Genomic DNA, 15,756 nt, shown 5'->3' on the forward strand with positions numbered 1-15,756 from the left:
CTCCACTGACGGTGTCCAAATCTGAAGATTATCATTACATAGTGGTTTGAGATGGTACCCTCTAATCTAGTGTTTTGTTTAGTTTTTTACAAAGCTCCCAGCAGATTTTGATACAAGTATTCTGCAAGGTAAATATTAAAAAAATAAACTGTGTTTTCAGTTTTGTGGATAGAAAAATAAGGGAGTGAAATGTAAATATGAGGTTATTGGGACTAATGAAACCTTCTGTATACACTGAAGACTATTTTAAACCATAACGCAGTAGGGCCATTTTACTACTCTTCGGCTGATGTTACAATTTCTACTCAGGGTTTTGTTACTAATTGCCTATATGATTTCAGGTAAATCACTTATTTTAATTTCAAGTTCTTCTGAGAAAAATCAAGTAGATATTAATGAAGCTCCTTTACAGTTATAAAATCCCAAGTGTACTTGAAATTTTTCAGTTACCTTAAGGGTGTGTGTGGGATAAACGTAGGGGTCAGATATTTAAGGTAAGCTCTTGGTGGCTATTCATATGGAGAGAAACGTATAGCATAAATGTCTAGGCTTGGACTACCTTCAAAAAATGCCCATATTTCTAGGGAAGGTCAGTAGGCTGCAGGGCACACTAGCCCAAAATACGTCACCATGGCCTATTGAATGTTTCAAGCTGAAGGAATCTGAGAAGTGGTCTGTGCAGAACGAGCCTTCTGATCTTACAATAAAGCAGGTTATAAAACCTCTCTACATGCCAAGGATGGAAGCATCCCTATTTCTGAACTCAAAGGGATACAGAGAAATCTGAATGAACAGGGCCGGCTGAATTTCCTCCAGTTTAGTACACATATCTCATACCCTTGTCCCATCATATCCTTCCTCCACTTTTCACTCCTCCTCAACCCTAGCATAAAAATTCTCAGGTTGAATTGTTTCTGCGGGTCTTCACTTCCGTAAGAAGTCTCCTGCCTCCGTAAAACTTATTAAATAAATTTGCATAGTTTCTCTTGTCAGTCTGTCTTTTATTACAGAGGACCCAGTTGAGAACTTAAAAGAGTAGCGGAAAATGCTATTTTCCCTCCTCTACAGCTTGTATACCACAACCGAGCAAGTCATGGGGTCTGGGGCCAAACATTCGTAGATCTTATCACCTTCCAGAAGGCTGACCATCTGGACATGATCTCAAATAGGTAAGTACAGTATGGAATTAATAATAAAATGGGAAAAAACAAAGAAAACAAAGATAAACATCACATCAAAGTAGGATCCTGACATGCTTTTTGTTTCCAGTGCTTTAAATATGCCCCTCCCCCTTATTCACCTGCTGCCCTTCTTATTAATGAGGAAATAGCAGAGACTGAATAAGGAGGCAGTCAATTTAATCTGACAGCCTTGCCTAAACTGGGAGAGCTCTTACCCAGAGAAAGGGCTGAACTGAGAACCCTGAGATTTGCAACTTTAAACAAAACCTGACTCTTTCTGATGTAGCCGCACCAAAGACAACCTGACTGAGGTTACCCAAGAAGTCATTTTTGTACAAAACATTGCCAACTCTGCTCAAGGCAAAATTACAGGACGTAACTTATCTTCTGTGTTCTTCAAACACTTACTCTCACCTCCTTCCCTTAACTTCCAATACAGGAAATGTCTGAAGTCTACGCCACCCGTAAAAGTCTACAAATTTAAGAACTTAATATATGAAAGCCGTTTGGGGGACTGCAAAGAGAAGTGATGCGTCGTGCCACTCAGTAAGATGCTTATGATTTAGAAGAAAAAGCAGAATGTTGCAATAGGGAGATTAACAAGAACCAATCAAATTTACAGGCACAAAGCAGCCTTCCTTATCTCAAATACCCCAAATCCTAAAATACTTAGTCCCCAACTCCCATACCGTACCGTGGCAATCAGAGTGGACTATGAATGAGGATTTAGCTAAAACCCTATTCGAGAGTATCGACATTTGAAAGCATATACTTTCAACGCAAAACATCCCCTAATTAAATTCATTGAACAGTGAAGAATTTCTCTGGACGTTTGCATTTTAACCTGAAAGTCTCAGTCTTAGCCTCCACAATCAATGCTCCCCTCCCACCCTCCAAAGTTAAAGAGATCAAATGTTTTGGAATTGCAGGTTTTAGTAATTTAGTTCACTTGAAAGAAAACGAGTAACCAGGGGTAAATGTGCAAAATTTAAGAGTTTGGCGATTGCAAAAGTGGGGGGATGGCGCCCTCTGCTGGCGAAGGATGGAGACGAGCAGGAACAAAGGCGAAAGTGATTTGCAGGCGTAAACCGCGGTTTTCCTTTCAAAGCGTCCGGCCAAGCCTCTCCCTAGCCGCGGGCCGCCGGGGCCCGCCCCTCCCTGCGGCTCTGGCCACTCAGTGCGCCCCGCGCCACATGATTGACAGCTCAGCAGCCCGGTCCGTTACCTAATCTCGTCCTCGGGAAACAACGACCCGACCCTTCCGGAAGCTCTCGGTCCGCGCTCTCCCGGCAGCCTTTGCCTTCCGGCTCAGCGCGGTCCCGTCCGGCCAGTCCCGCCTTGCGCGCCCATTTCGAGCCAGTTATAAGCTCGACGATCCAGGCTCCAGAAGCTGGCACCGACTTTCCAGGACTGGGTTCCTGGGCTGCGGCTATGGGGTCGGGCGTGGCGCAGCTGGAGGGTTACTACTTCTCGGCCGCGCTGAGCTGCACCTTCTTGGCGTCCTGCCTGCTCTTCGCCGCCTTCAGCCGCGCGCTGCGGGAGCCCTACATGGACGAGGTCTTCCACCTGCCGCAGGCGCAGCGCTACTGCGAGGGCCGCTTCTCGCTCTCCCAGGTGGGCCCCCCTCGCCCTGGCCTCCCTGCGCCGGGATGTGGCGGGCGCTGCGGTCCGGCTCCCGTCGCAGCGCCGACACGCTAGCGAGGGAACGGAAGCAGGTCTGCCTGCCGGGAATCGGGGCTCGAGGTCGGCCAGCGGGGAGCTGAGGGGCCGCCCCTCCGGGCAGCCGGTAGCAGCTGCCCCAGGTTTTCCGATCCCGGCATTAGAGGCCTTGGGCTGCGCCCACGAGCTGTCTGCAAACCCCGCTGCGGGTGGGCAGGGCGGGGAGGGCGAGTCTTCAGCCGCCAAGAAAAGTTACACGAATCCCGTCTCTCGTGGTCTCGGGAACCTTCTGGATAAACTGGCAGAGAAGTGGGCTCATGTTTGAGTATATAATTAACACAGAGACACATAAAAAAAGTAGACATCCTGCCTCTTCTGATGGAGCAATATAGAATAGTGGTCAGAAATAGAGTCTGGTTTGAGAAAGACCTGATTTTAAATCTTGGCTCTGTTACTAATTATATGACCTAGGACGTTTTCTGAGTTTCAGATTTCTCATCAGAAAATGACAGTAACAGTAGGATCTACTATAAGGAGTGTTGCAGGATTAAATAGAGGATTTAGCCCAATTCCTGCTCGTTCATATTACCTGTCACTCTGGAGCCTGTGGTTTAATTTCTTTAAACACTTGTTTCATCAGTTTTAAAACTGAAGCATTTGCAATTTTATCACCAAAACACAGGCTCTCTGCAGAGGAGGTCTTGGAAAACGGATATTGATTTTAAATTGCCTGCTGGTTGCTGGTATCTTAATAATCACAACGCGGTGCAGAGGCAAAATTATAAGCAAAACTTTCTTTTAGAGAAGAATCTGATGTGCCAAGGTCTTATTTTACTGTGTCACAGAATAACTTCTTGAAATGCCCTGTTGCTGTTTTAACGGTGTCCTTTGAGGTCTTCGTGTTGGTCCTGTCGTATTACCTCTTGCTTTGCTTCATTGTCGGCCTTTGATTTTTTTTTTAAGTGGGATCCCATGATTACTACGTTACCTGGCTTGTACCTGCTGTCGGTTGGAGTGGTCAAACCTGCCAGTTGGATCTTTGGATGGTCCGAGCATGTCGTTTGCTCCATTGGAATGCTCCGATTCGTAAATCTTCTCTTCAGCGTCGGCAACTTCTATTTACTGTATTTGCTTTTCCGCAAGGTACAACCCAGACACAAGGTAGGTTTTCAGGGTAATTGGTTATAACTTTCTATGCAGTCAGGTCCACAATTTTGATGACTTGCTTTTATGAGATTTGGTGAAAAGTGTCTGATGAAAACGTAATCTACAAAAAACTGAATTCTACGTTTCCAAACTAAGGAAAGAAGAGCCTTAATTTTCATAGGACACAGTAAGTTCCCTACCCCCATTTTAGAAGACATTTGTATTTAAATACTTGAATACCTCTAATTTATTTGTAAAATCTGAAGTAAATATTTGTGACTCAAATGAGTTCAGTACATATTTATTGAACATATTCCATGTACTAGGCACTGAGACTACAGGGGTAAATAAGGCATTCTTTCTCTTATGGAACTTTATCTTCTTTGGAGGAAACTGACTTTACCTGAGGAACTTTGATGTGGTTCAAGAATGCAGGCCCTGGAAGGGGATCGCCTGGGTTTGGATTCTGTCCATGTACTAGTTGTATTGCTTTAGGCAGGTTACCACGTAGTGACTCTGTGTCTTCTATCTCATAGGCTGTTTTCAAGAGCAGGGGAGCTTAATAAATGGCAGGTGCTCAGAACAGTGCCTGATAGAATAACTCAGTAAATATGAATTACAGCAATTATTTTTAACTCAAGTTATTTAAGTAGCTAAATTATGAGAGAGAGATGGGTATAGGTGCTCTGGGGACACAGTGGAGGACAGGAATGGGTGGCATCGAGGAAGCTTCACAGAGAAGATGGTAACTTAGCTACTCTTGATGAAGGGACAGAGCTGTCAGGGGGAGAATGAATCACAAGGGTGTAAATACAGGGACGGCAGGCTGCAGAAGTGGGTGGGGCCCTGCAAGCATTTCACTGGCAGGTGATGTACAGCCCTTACTTTTATTCAAGCAATCTTAAATCATCTGGTTTGGTGATTTAGATTTAGTGGGTGGGGGATACAATTCAAGACAGTAAGAATACTTTCAGATTCTGAAATAGGTCAAAAAAACATATAAGTTTAGACTGGGCCTACTGTTTTCAGGGAAATCCCTGTGATTTCACCATGAAACAGTAAGGTCATTTGGTATAGTGGTGTACCTCTCTATACGCATTTATATTCTCTCAAATGCTGAATTTTGAAGGGATATCTTTAAAAGAGATGGGTGGTAATGTTCAATAAATGCTTATTGAAGGCGCTGAGACTTAAGCTCGGGAAGTGGAACCATGTGACCTATGTCCATTCATCTCCACAGAATTCAGTTCAGTGTCTTGTGAACTATAACTCCCTAACTCTTTGTTGAATGATTCAAAGCATTTCAGACCATAGAAGCTTTGCCACATGCATGTATTGTTTTTTTTTTTTCTTTTTTAGATAATTATTTTTTATTGAAGGGTAGTTGACACACAGTATTACATTAGTTTCAGGTGTACAACACAGTGGTTCAACATTTATATACATGATAATTCTAGGTACCAGCTATCACCCTACCAAGTTGTTACAATATTTTGACTATATTCCTTATGCTATACATTACATCCCGGTTACTTACTTATTTTACAATTGGAACTGTGTGTGTGTATATATATATATATATTTTTTGTGTGTGTGTGTGTGAGGGCATCTCTCATATTTATTGATCAAATGGTTGTTAACAACAATAAAATTCTGTATAGGGGAGTCAATGCTCAATGCACAATCATTAATCCACCCCAAGCCTAATTTTCGTCAGTCTCCAATCTTCTGAAGCATAACGAACAAGTTCTTACATGGAGAACAAATTCTTACATAGTGAATAAGTTACATGGTGAACAGTACAAGGGCAGTCATCACAGAAACTTTCGGTTTTGCTCATGCATTATGAACTATAAACAATCAGTTCAAATATGAATATTCGTTTGATTTTTATACTTGATTTATATGTGGATACCACATTTCTCTCTTTATTATTATTATTTTAAATAAAATGCTGAAGTGGTAGGTAGATGCAAGATAAAGGAAGAAAACATAGTTTAGTGTTGTAAGAGGGCAAATGTAGATGATCAGGTGTGTGCCTATAGACTATGTGTTGATCCAAGCTAGACAAGGACAATTAAACATCCACGTATGCAGAAGATTTCTCTCAGAACGGGGGAGGGGGGGTGAGGTTTTAAGCCTCACCTCTGTTGATCCCCAATTTCTCACCTGATGGCCCCCCTGCGACTGTGCCTGTCTTAGGTTGTTCCTCCCTTGAGGAATCTTACCCGTCTCTGGCTAACCAGTCATCTTCCGGGGCCATACAGGGAAATGTTGAGTTAGTAAGTGAGAGAGAAGCCTTATTGTTTGAAAAGGTTAGCTTTTTACTTCTTTGCATATTTATGCCCTGTGGCTTCTATGCCCAGCATTTGTCTTGAGGTGTCTTTACCACTTGGAAGAATTATGATACTCGGTAAATTCGATATGAGGCACGAATTCTATTTAAGGGTTGTAATTAGGAAGGAAGAATAAAAGCTATAGAAGTAGCAGGCAGAAGAAAACATGGGAAGATTGATTATTTCTTTGACAAATCTTCTTGTAGAGTAACTTCAGCATGTATAGGTTTTAAACTACTAATTAAATTGCACACACTCATTGACATAATAGGAGTACAGTTATGTAACCAAAGCATACCTGTAATTACCAGCCATCTCCAGTGAAGCCAAGAAAACCAGTTAGGCACCTTAGGCATTTGTGAAAACTTATCTATGATATGGTGGATATTGTCCAACTGAACTTGAACAGTCTGAGAGAAATCAGACAAATTAAAACAACCCATTCCTGGGGAATGTTCACATCCCTTATGTTCTTTTAACAGTGAATAGTCTGTAGTTGTAAGATTTTGGAGCGCTACAATTTGCACTTCTAATTCTTGGTTGAGTTCCAACAGTATAGATCCAGTCAAATTTGTTGTTTACTGTATGCACAGGCCAGCTTAGATATCTCCTTCCTCATTCCCATGGCAAGTCCAGGAGCTGGTGGGATGAGTGCATCTACAGCTGTAGCAGTGCGTGGATCTTTGTTGGGGTTTTTTGATGATCATCATCTGGCCTGAGTCTTCCCGAGAGTGCTGATGTTGGAAGTTCTTTTTCATATCGTATCTTAGTTCATTTTTGGGGTAGCCAAATTAGGCTTTGATCCTCTGTATAAACACAAACAGACCCTTTGCCTACACTTTTATATGCCCTTTATATCATTGTGTAGAACTCATTGGAGGTCACCACACAGGAACTGCTTTTTTTTTTTTTATCATTAATCTACACTTACATGACGAATATTTTGTTTACTAGGCTCTCCCCTATACCAGGTCCCCCCTGTCAGCCCCTTTATAGTCACTATCCATCAGCATAGCAAAATGTTGTAGAATCACTACTTGTCTTCTCTGTGTTGTACAGCCTTCATGTATTGTCTTAATGGCTCCCAAATGGATAAGTGTGTGAGAAGTACCAGAAAGTGTCCTTATAAAAGTATAGTGTGTTTTTGCAAAGCTGGAAATAAGGTTAACATTGAATAGTTTTATTGAAAGAAGATTCTGGTCATTTTTGTTTTTCAAAGACTCTATTCGTTCAGGAGAAATAGCATATATTTTTTTAATTGTGGAAAGAGTTTTAACTGTTTTGTCTTCCTCCTAGGCTGCCTCAAGCATCCAGAGAATCTTGTCAACATTAACATTAGCAGTATTTCCCACACTCTATTTTTTTAACTTCCTTTATTATACAGAAGCAGGATCCATGTTTTTCACCCTTTTTGCCTATTTGATGTGTCTTTATGGAAATCATAAAACTTCAGCTTTGCTTGGATTTTGTGGCTTCATGTTTCGTCAGACCAACATCATCTGGGCTGTGTTCTGTGCGGGAAACATCGTTGCCCAGAAGCTGACAGAAGCTTGGAAGACTGAGCTACAGAAGAAGAAAGAAGAGAGGCTTCCCCCTGTTAAGGGGCCCTTTTCAGAATTCCGGAAAATTCTTCAGTTCGTCCTGGCGTACTCCACGTCCTGCAGGAACCTGAGCGCGCTCTTCCTCCTCACGTGGCCCTACGTCCTCCTGGCCCTGGCGTTTTGTGCCTTTGTGGTAGTTAACGGTGGAATTGTTATTGGCGATCGGAGCAGTCATGAAGCCTGTCTACATTTTCCTCAGCTTTTCTACTTTTTCTCGTTTACTCTCTTTTTTTCCTTTCCTCACCTGCTGTCGCCTAACAAGATTAAGACTTTTCTTTCCTTAGCTTGGAAACGTAGATTTCAGTTTTTTGTGATTACCTTAGTCTCTGTATTGTTAGTTTGGAAATTCACTTATACTCATAAATACTTGCTGGCAGATAATAGACATTATACATTCTATGTGTGGAAAAGAGTTTTTCAAAGATACGAAATAGTGAAATATTTGTTAGTTCCAATCTATATATTTGCTGGTTGGAGTATAGCAGACTCACTGAAATCAAAGTCAGTTTTCTGGAATTTAATGTTTTTCATATGCTTATTTACTGTTCTAGTACCTCAGAAACTGCTAGAATTTCGTTACTTCATTTTACCTTATGTTATTTATAGGCTTAACATACCTTTGCCGCCTACATCCAGACTTGTTTGTGAACTGGGTTGCTACACAATTGTTAACTTCCTAACTTTTTATATCTTTCTGAATAAGACTTTTCAGTGGCCAGATAGTGAGGACATTCAGAGGTTTATGTGGTAGTATGAGGAATATCCTGAAGTCAAGAAATAGACATTATTTAGACTATTTCCACAGTGACCAACTGAACAGGGAAAAATGACAGACTTTGTTTTAGCTGTAATGATGATCCTCAGATTACAGTAGATTTTTGTGTTTTAAACAGTAGATGTATGTGTTTTAAACATATATGACAAGTCCAAGCAAGTTAAATAAAAAACTGAGAAAAGTTGAAGACCTGCTCCATAAGCCTGAATAATGATGGGAAAATAAAATCATTCACAATTATTTGATGATATCTCTTTGATACTGCTGGCTATTCAAAAAGTTTAGAAACTTTTTATAGGTAAACGTTTAAGAAAATTGGCATGCTTTATAGTTCTGGAATTTGTTCTTTTCAGAAAGCAGTAGCAGACAAAATATTTGAAAAATATTTACAAATGATCAGGCTCTCTTCTTGAGTGAAAGTTGCTTAATATTTGAGTAAATAATTTTAATCATAAGGCAAAATAAACTCATATAGTTAGAAAATGTTACAAATAAGAGGCTCTTCTATCTTTAGGAATCAAGTTGTTGACTTCTGTTAAAAGTCTAGAAATCAAGATGCTCTTAATGCTGATTCCTAATACGAAATAATGTGTTGGCCAAAGATACATTGTGTTGATGATAATAACCTTTTAAAAGATTTCCTTTCTGAAATATGTTACTATATTAGTTTCCTATGGCTGCCATAACAAATGGCCACAAGTTTGGTGGCTTAAAAAAATTTCTCTCACCATTCTGGAGACCAGAAGTCTAAAAATCGAGGTCTCAGCAGGGTTGCTCCCTCCGGAGGCTCTGCAGGATGGGTGGTGCCCCCACCCAGCCCTGGAGGCTGCGCGCAGTCCTCGGAGTTCCCTGATTTGTAGATGGTGGTGCATCGTTCCCGTCTCCTCCTCTGTCCTCATCTTTCTCTTGTGAGGACATGGTTACTGGATTTAGGGCTGCCCTAATCCAGGAGGGTCTCAGTCAAGATCCTTATCTACATCTGCAAAGACCTTTTTCCAAATAAGGTCACATTTACAGGTTCCAAGTAGACATATCTCTTTGTGGGGCACTTTTCAACCCACTGAAGTTACCAAAGGAGATTTTAGGAAAAACCTCATAATATTTGTAGGAGATAATTTCTTTGCTGAGATATTTTAAATAAAAGTATATCTTTACTAAGAGGTTAAAATAGGGGACTTAAAAAGTCACATAATTATGAAACTAAAAGTAACTGCTATGATTTCAATGTCCAAAAGAAGAATCTAAAGGCAGTTTCGAAGTCATTTGATCTGCAGATCAAATGACTTCTAAACTACAGTCTTGGCTCTGTAGAGTTGGACGCAGCAGCTCTGGTGGGGCTGTTCGCGTTGGTCTTTGGGTTTGGGGCCTGCTTGCCGAGTACATTCCCTGGGTTTCATTCCATTGTAGAGAAGTAGTGACTTATTAACTCAGACATGCAAGTTTAGGACGGTGACTAGAATTCCTCTTTCAACCTGATTTTATGTTTCTAAACTTCAAAAAATAACAGTGAACAAATTACTTCGTCTTCAATGTTGGATTTTGCTCTCTCTGGTTTTCAAATAATGAGTGGATTTGGGAAGTATTCTGCGCTTACAACCATAAAGTCATGCAAGTGAAAATTGCAAGTATAGTTCTGAGTAATAAATACAAAGCAGAATTGTTGAACTCCATTCAGTACTTAGAAAGTAGATTGACTCTAGTTCTAACAGTGGTTGTAGGACACATGTTCTTACCCAAGCTTTAAAAAAAAAAAAAAATTAGGCAAGAAAGCACACTCAAAGAAATTATTATTTTATAATGCAATTCTGAGTTCCAGGAAGTCAGACTTGAAAAAAGGGATGTGTAATGTAGGAAAGACAGCTTTCTGGTCTGATACTATTAATGTGAGGTTTTTGTGTTTAGAAATATTTCTGAGATGAAAAAAACCTTTTCTTCTCTAATCTGGTCTGGCAAAAATGAGAAAGCCATTCTACCCCATAGATTGGAGGAATTACTGTTCCAATTCATTTTTGAGTATTGAGTTCCTGCTGTTTTAAGAATGTTTATAGCAAATCACATTCAGAAGGAAAAAGGTTATGTGTTTTCCATGAAGTACATAAAATACAGTATTTAACATTTTAGAAAAGAATGCTGTGAATTAAAAGGTGCTATAGAACATTGCTTTTAGAAACACCATAAGTTAATGTTTTAGATGTTTTTCAAGGTATATTTTTTGACATAAATTTAAGAAAAATCAGACTTACTTGAATTTCTTGATTGAAATGTAATTGTAAAATAAAATATTGATAGTCAGCTAGGGTGCCTGTGCAGCCTTGCAGTTATTACCGTCTTTTGTTAGGATTATTTTAAACAATATCATACAAAGACTTAGGCCATAAATGCTTAAGCACAGTAAGAAATCTTTTTGAGCTGTTTCGACCTTATGTGAAATTCTATCAAGTGCTATCTGTATATTATTACTAAGGTTCCAGTGTGCTGTTTCTTCACACATTATTTGTGTTTCCTTATAGTGGATACCCAGAAATCTTTTCCAATGCATCTGGATATATATTTAAATTATTTTGAAATTCAATGATCCTGAGTTTAAACACAGCATGTCACTTTAGTGAGATAAATTATGTTATTTCTCTGGCCCCTTCCTCCTCTTCTTGAAGTAATTTCTGGGATGTGCTTAGTCTGCTGTAAAGTATCTTAATATAAATAGTTTAATGCAATTTATTTCTAATCAATAGCTTAATGTGGTAATCTGCTAATTTGAATTTAACTGCATGGGGCTTGACCTTTGTTCTTAATATTCTAAAGACAGGAAAGGAGATGAAAAAGAGAACCTCAGTTTTTATTTATACCCCCTAAATAGTAGACTGGTATTTTAGACTCACTTTTAAGTAAAATGTTCATGTAAGAAATAAATTCATGTTTGGTAGGTTAGAGAGCATTTATTATCTTTGAAGCAATGAAAATTTCATTAGAAAGTGAAAAGAAAGAAATATCACACAAGTAGGAAAAAGTTTTTCTGATGGAAATTTAAATATGGCTTAGGAACCATGAGCTTGTAAAAAGAAGCACTTAACAGGGGAGTTAGAATTTCTGTTTTTTTATTTATTTGATTGTGACTTTGGAATCAATAAGGTGAGTATCTCAGTCTTTCGTCCTAATTTCAAATGTGAATAGCGTTTGTCCTGACTGGTCAGCACGCGGCAGGTGCTGGGCCTGCTGCAAAAAGAAGTCAGCCTGTCATGTATGTGTGAAGTCCATAAATATACGCCGAGTAATAAATACTGAGTAAATGTATCTTGAGTGAAAGTTTTAGTATAGAAAGAAGTGAATATGCTAGAAAAAATATATAATCATAAACTAATTTTAGGAAATGTTCATAGAGCCATCATAAACTTTACTCTGCCTGAATTTTCTGACCTAGTTTTAAAATGTTTTATTTAATACAGGTTTAATACTTACACACCTAATTACTTGTAAATATGTCATATTACAGGATGTGGTTTCAAAATTATTGTTTATTTAAAATAAGTTCGTTAAATTACAATAGCAGAACTGGATTTTAAGGGAAAAGAGATTTCAACCATTTACAAATATTTCATGTTATTAAGCTACCTTTTACTATGTGAAAGATAATTATCTTTTATTTAGGCTTTTAAAATATATTTAAATGTTGACAAGACAAACATTTCCAAATTAGTAAAACTTGTATAACTGAAAAAATTATAATAAAAATGGATATATTGAGGATATATTTTTTAACAATATCCACAAATCCAACATTAAATTCTTTAACATTTGGAAATTATTTCTAGTGCAAGAAATTTTGCCACAGTGAAGTAATCCAATAATCTTTGTATTGTGCTTTTCAAAATATGAGCATTTGATGAATTTGATGTTATCTTGAGCTCAGTGCATTACCATCAGATAGGTGTTTTTCTGAGAAAAATGTTAAACATCGTATTGATTTTTCATACTGACTGAAACTTTAGTTCAGTTGAAGCGTGTGTGTCAAAGTAATAGCACCAGTCATTACCTATGCTGATCACCTGCGGCGCCCTGGGCAGGCACTGGCTGATTCACAAATGCCGCCCTGTTTGATCCTACTCATTTCTTAGGAGGCAGATGCTGATTTCTCTCTGGCTGCTGAAGAAAACTAAAGTTGGGCGGGTCAGGCAACTTGCCGAAAGTTAGTGCTCTCTCTTAAGAACACAGATCGACTCCCCAGCTTGGGCGTTACTCTGCCTCACTGTGAGAGCTTTTCGTTAAGAAAGAGCTGGAACTGTCTTTACTTTGCATTAACCAGACCATTCCTGGCATGTTATTTTTTCTTGATGACTGTAGTCATTTTCAGATATGCTAGAAACTATTTAAAGGCTCATGAACACATGAGTGTTTATAGTTGTTGGAAGAAATGGCTGAAAGAATACATAGGATGTTTAACTTAGAGAAGCAGAGATCCTGTAACTTGATAAACTCTCATAATTGAATGATTATTTGGAAGAAGGATTGGACTATTCTGTATTCCCTGAAGTGTAAATCAAGGGCCAGCAGATTTCAACTCATGAAAACCATACATTCTCTAATGTATCCAGAAAATTTCCCGGCTTTCTGGAGGCAAGATTTACATATACCAGGGATGCCTAGAAGAGATTTAGATAGCAATGGTAGACAGATAAAATGGCCTTTTATGATGCCTCACAACTCTTTGATTTGAAATTCATAAGTTTGCTACAGCTGGTTTTTTTTGCATTAATTGGTTAGTCGTGGTGAAGTATTTCTGGCGACTTGCATGCTGTCTTTGATACATTTTTAAATTTCTGAACAAAACTGTACTTCAACTGTTTTTAGCTATAGTGTCTGAGAGTACTTGCTAATACAGTATTTAATTTTTCTGTTTTTCTAATTCCTTTCACGTTAGTGAAGAGAGCGTGCTCCTGTTTGAAAAGGTTTTTCCTCTGACAGAAAAATGAACATGATCTATAAACTTTTTAAAAATGCAGTATCCACTAGGTGGTGGTGGTATTCTACGTCCTTGTTCAAATGTCCTCGTAATTAAATTTTCCTTATTAGTCTGTGAAAGCATTTTTTATAGTTTTAAGTTTTGAACTACAAAGTAATTTATAGTCATCCATGTGTATTTATTAGATAATAATATTCAAAATATTTCCTGAATTGTATGAAGCTAAAGTATAAGTAAAATAATTGTTTTGTGTTTTGTAATAGTGACTTAAGTAAGACTTAACCTAAGGTGACTTAATGTATCTTTCCCTGTCACATTTGTATTTCAAGTCTTTTTCCCACAAACAGTGGTGATGACAGATTTGAAAACTCCCATAGCACGTTGTATGGGCCACTGTTTCAAGTGCTTCACCCTTTTTTTATGTCTCATAATAACCCTATGGGATCAATACTGTTAATATCTCTGCTCTACGCATGAAGAAACTGAGTGTAAAGAGATTAAGTGTTTTGCCCAAAATCATCAAATAACTGGCTGAGCTGCAATCGAAACCTAGGCAGGCCGACTCCAGAATCCATGTCAACCACTATCCCTTGGCTCGGGAGCAGGGAAGGAAGGGCACAAAGTCTACTGTCCAATTGTAGAATTTTGGAAAGAAAAATCATGGAGAATATGGTTATCCTCACTATTTTATAAGTAAGGAGATGAGCCGACAGTAATTCTCACTCTTCCAATGGCAAGTGATCTTCCATCCACTGTCGGGTCTTCCATTACTGTTTCTGCTATGGTGCCCCCAAAATGATTAAGTGTGTACATAAGAATTTAAGGGAGGAAAAACAGCTTAGGGTTGGAGTCGCTAGACGAATGCATTTACCTTGAAATAAACACCTTTGTTTTAATGAGAACAATTCCAGCTACCAAATGGAGGAACATAGTTGTTTAAAAATTAATACTTAGTTTCTCTAAAGACACTTTTATTTGGAAACAAACTTGGTTAAACACGACATTTTGGAATTTTTAAAATTTTGACTGGAAAACCTTTATCTTTTAAAAAAATGTTCTTGATGCTCTTAAGTTTTATATTTTATTAGATGATTGAAAAATGGAGAGGTTTATTTGACTTCTAAAATTGTGGGTGGATGTCATTTAAAACTGATTTTTAAGTAAACCTATTTATAAGAATAAAAGACTTTTTTCCTTTTTGAAAAGTTTGTTCAAATATGGTTTCATTTTGCTTGTAAATAAATTCCTGTTTTATAACATTTTATAATTTATCCTGTCTCTGTAACACTCTCATCACAAGCTGGGTGCTAGTGGCTTTTACTTTCCCTCCGTCTGTATTAGCAGCCTTTTTATCAAGTTTTACCACCCACCCAATCCTATACTTAAAAGTTTTAGTCTTCCTGAAATAAGTAAAGCAGTAATATTTTTAAGTATCTGTAATAAGTGTCCATACCAGCCTGGACGACTGTACACTCTACCTTTTATTGTCATGACAGTTATGGCAGTTAAGTCAGTGGCTGCTCTTCTTGAGCCTGGGGAGGCTTGGGTTTCTTCGTTCAGGTCTAAAGGCAGCCCAGAGCGTTTCCCAAGCACCTTGAACTCGGCAGCTGACCCCTGCCCTGTTTTCAGACTTCCGGCTCTTGCTCTCCCCTGGGTTTCTCCGTGTTTCCTTTGCATACCAGCAGCGCAGAGGTTGAGGACTTACAGACAGATTTCGGGGTTCCTCCTCTGACTGCCTCCTTTCTGGGATTTCTCTCCATGCACAGCCACTCCACCCTGTCACACCTCAAGCCAGTGATGTTACAGCCTCCTGATGGGGTGTGTGCTCACAGGAAAAGTCATGTAAACATTGATTTCATTCAGTGAGATGTTTCAGTTAATCAAATCCTGTCCCGTTTTCGTCTGCTTTTGTTTGCTGAATCTTCAGTGCCTTCAAATGGGTTTTTTTTCTTTTTAAGTTAGTCAATCTGCAGAAGAGTTAGTATGATAAAAGTTCCTCACCATTACCTACCAAGGAAACTGGTCTTGCTTATAGTTGTTACGTATTATGTATGGTCATTCTGTTTATGGATAAGGCAGTTGGGGGTTATTTTTCCTCTGA

At 38.8% G+C, this 15,756-nt stretch overlaps 1 protein-coding gene across 1 annotated transcript; it reads left to right on the forward strand.

Moving 5' to 3' along the window:
• The first annotated feature begins 2,487 nt into the window (after positions 1-2,487).
• On the forward strand, positions 2,488-14,914 carry LOC118914483 (dol-P-Glc:Glc(2)Man(9)GlcNAc(2)-PP-Dol alpha-1,2-glucosyltransferase). The gene is made up of 3 exons (XM_036889443.2): positions 2,488-2,795; positions 3,804-4,001; positions 7,619-14,914. Exons 1-3 carry the CDS (start codon positions 2,613-2,615, stop codon positions 8,672-8,674), a joined length of 1,437 nt encoding a protein of 478 aa, XP_036745338.2. The 5' UTR covers positions 2,488-2,612; the 3' UTR covers positions 8,675-14,914.
• The last annotated feature ends 842 nt before the right edge of the window (positions 14,915-15,756 follow it).

Source organism: Manis pentadactyla, chromosome 14 (assembly GCF_030020395.1).
Source record: "Manis pentadactyla isolate mManPen7 chromosome 14, mManPen7.hap1, whole genome shotgun sequence".
In the NCBI taxonomy this organism is placed as follows: Eukaryota; Metazoa; Chordata; class Mammalia; order Pholidota; family Manidae; genus Manis; species Manis pentadactyla.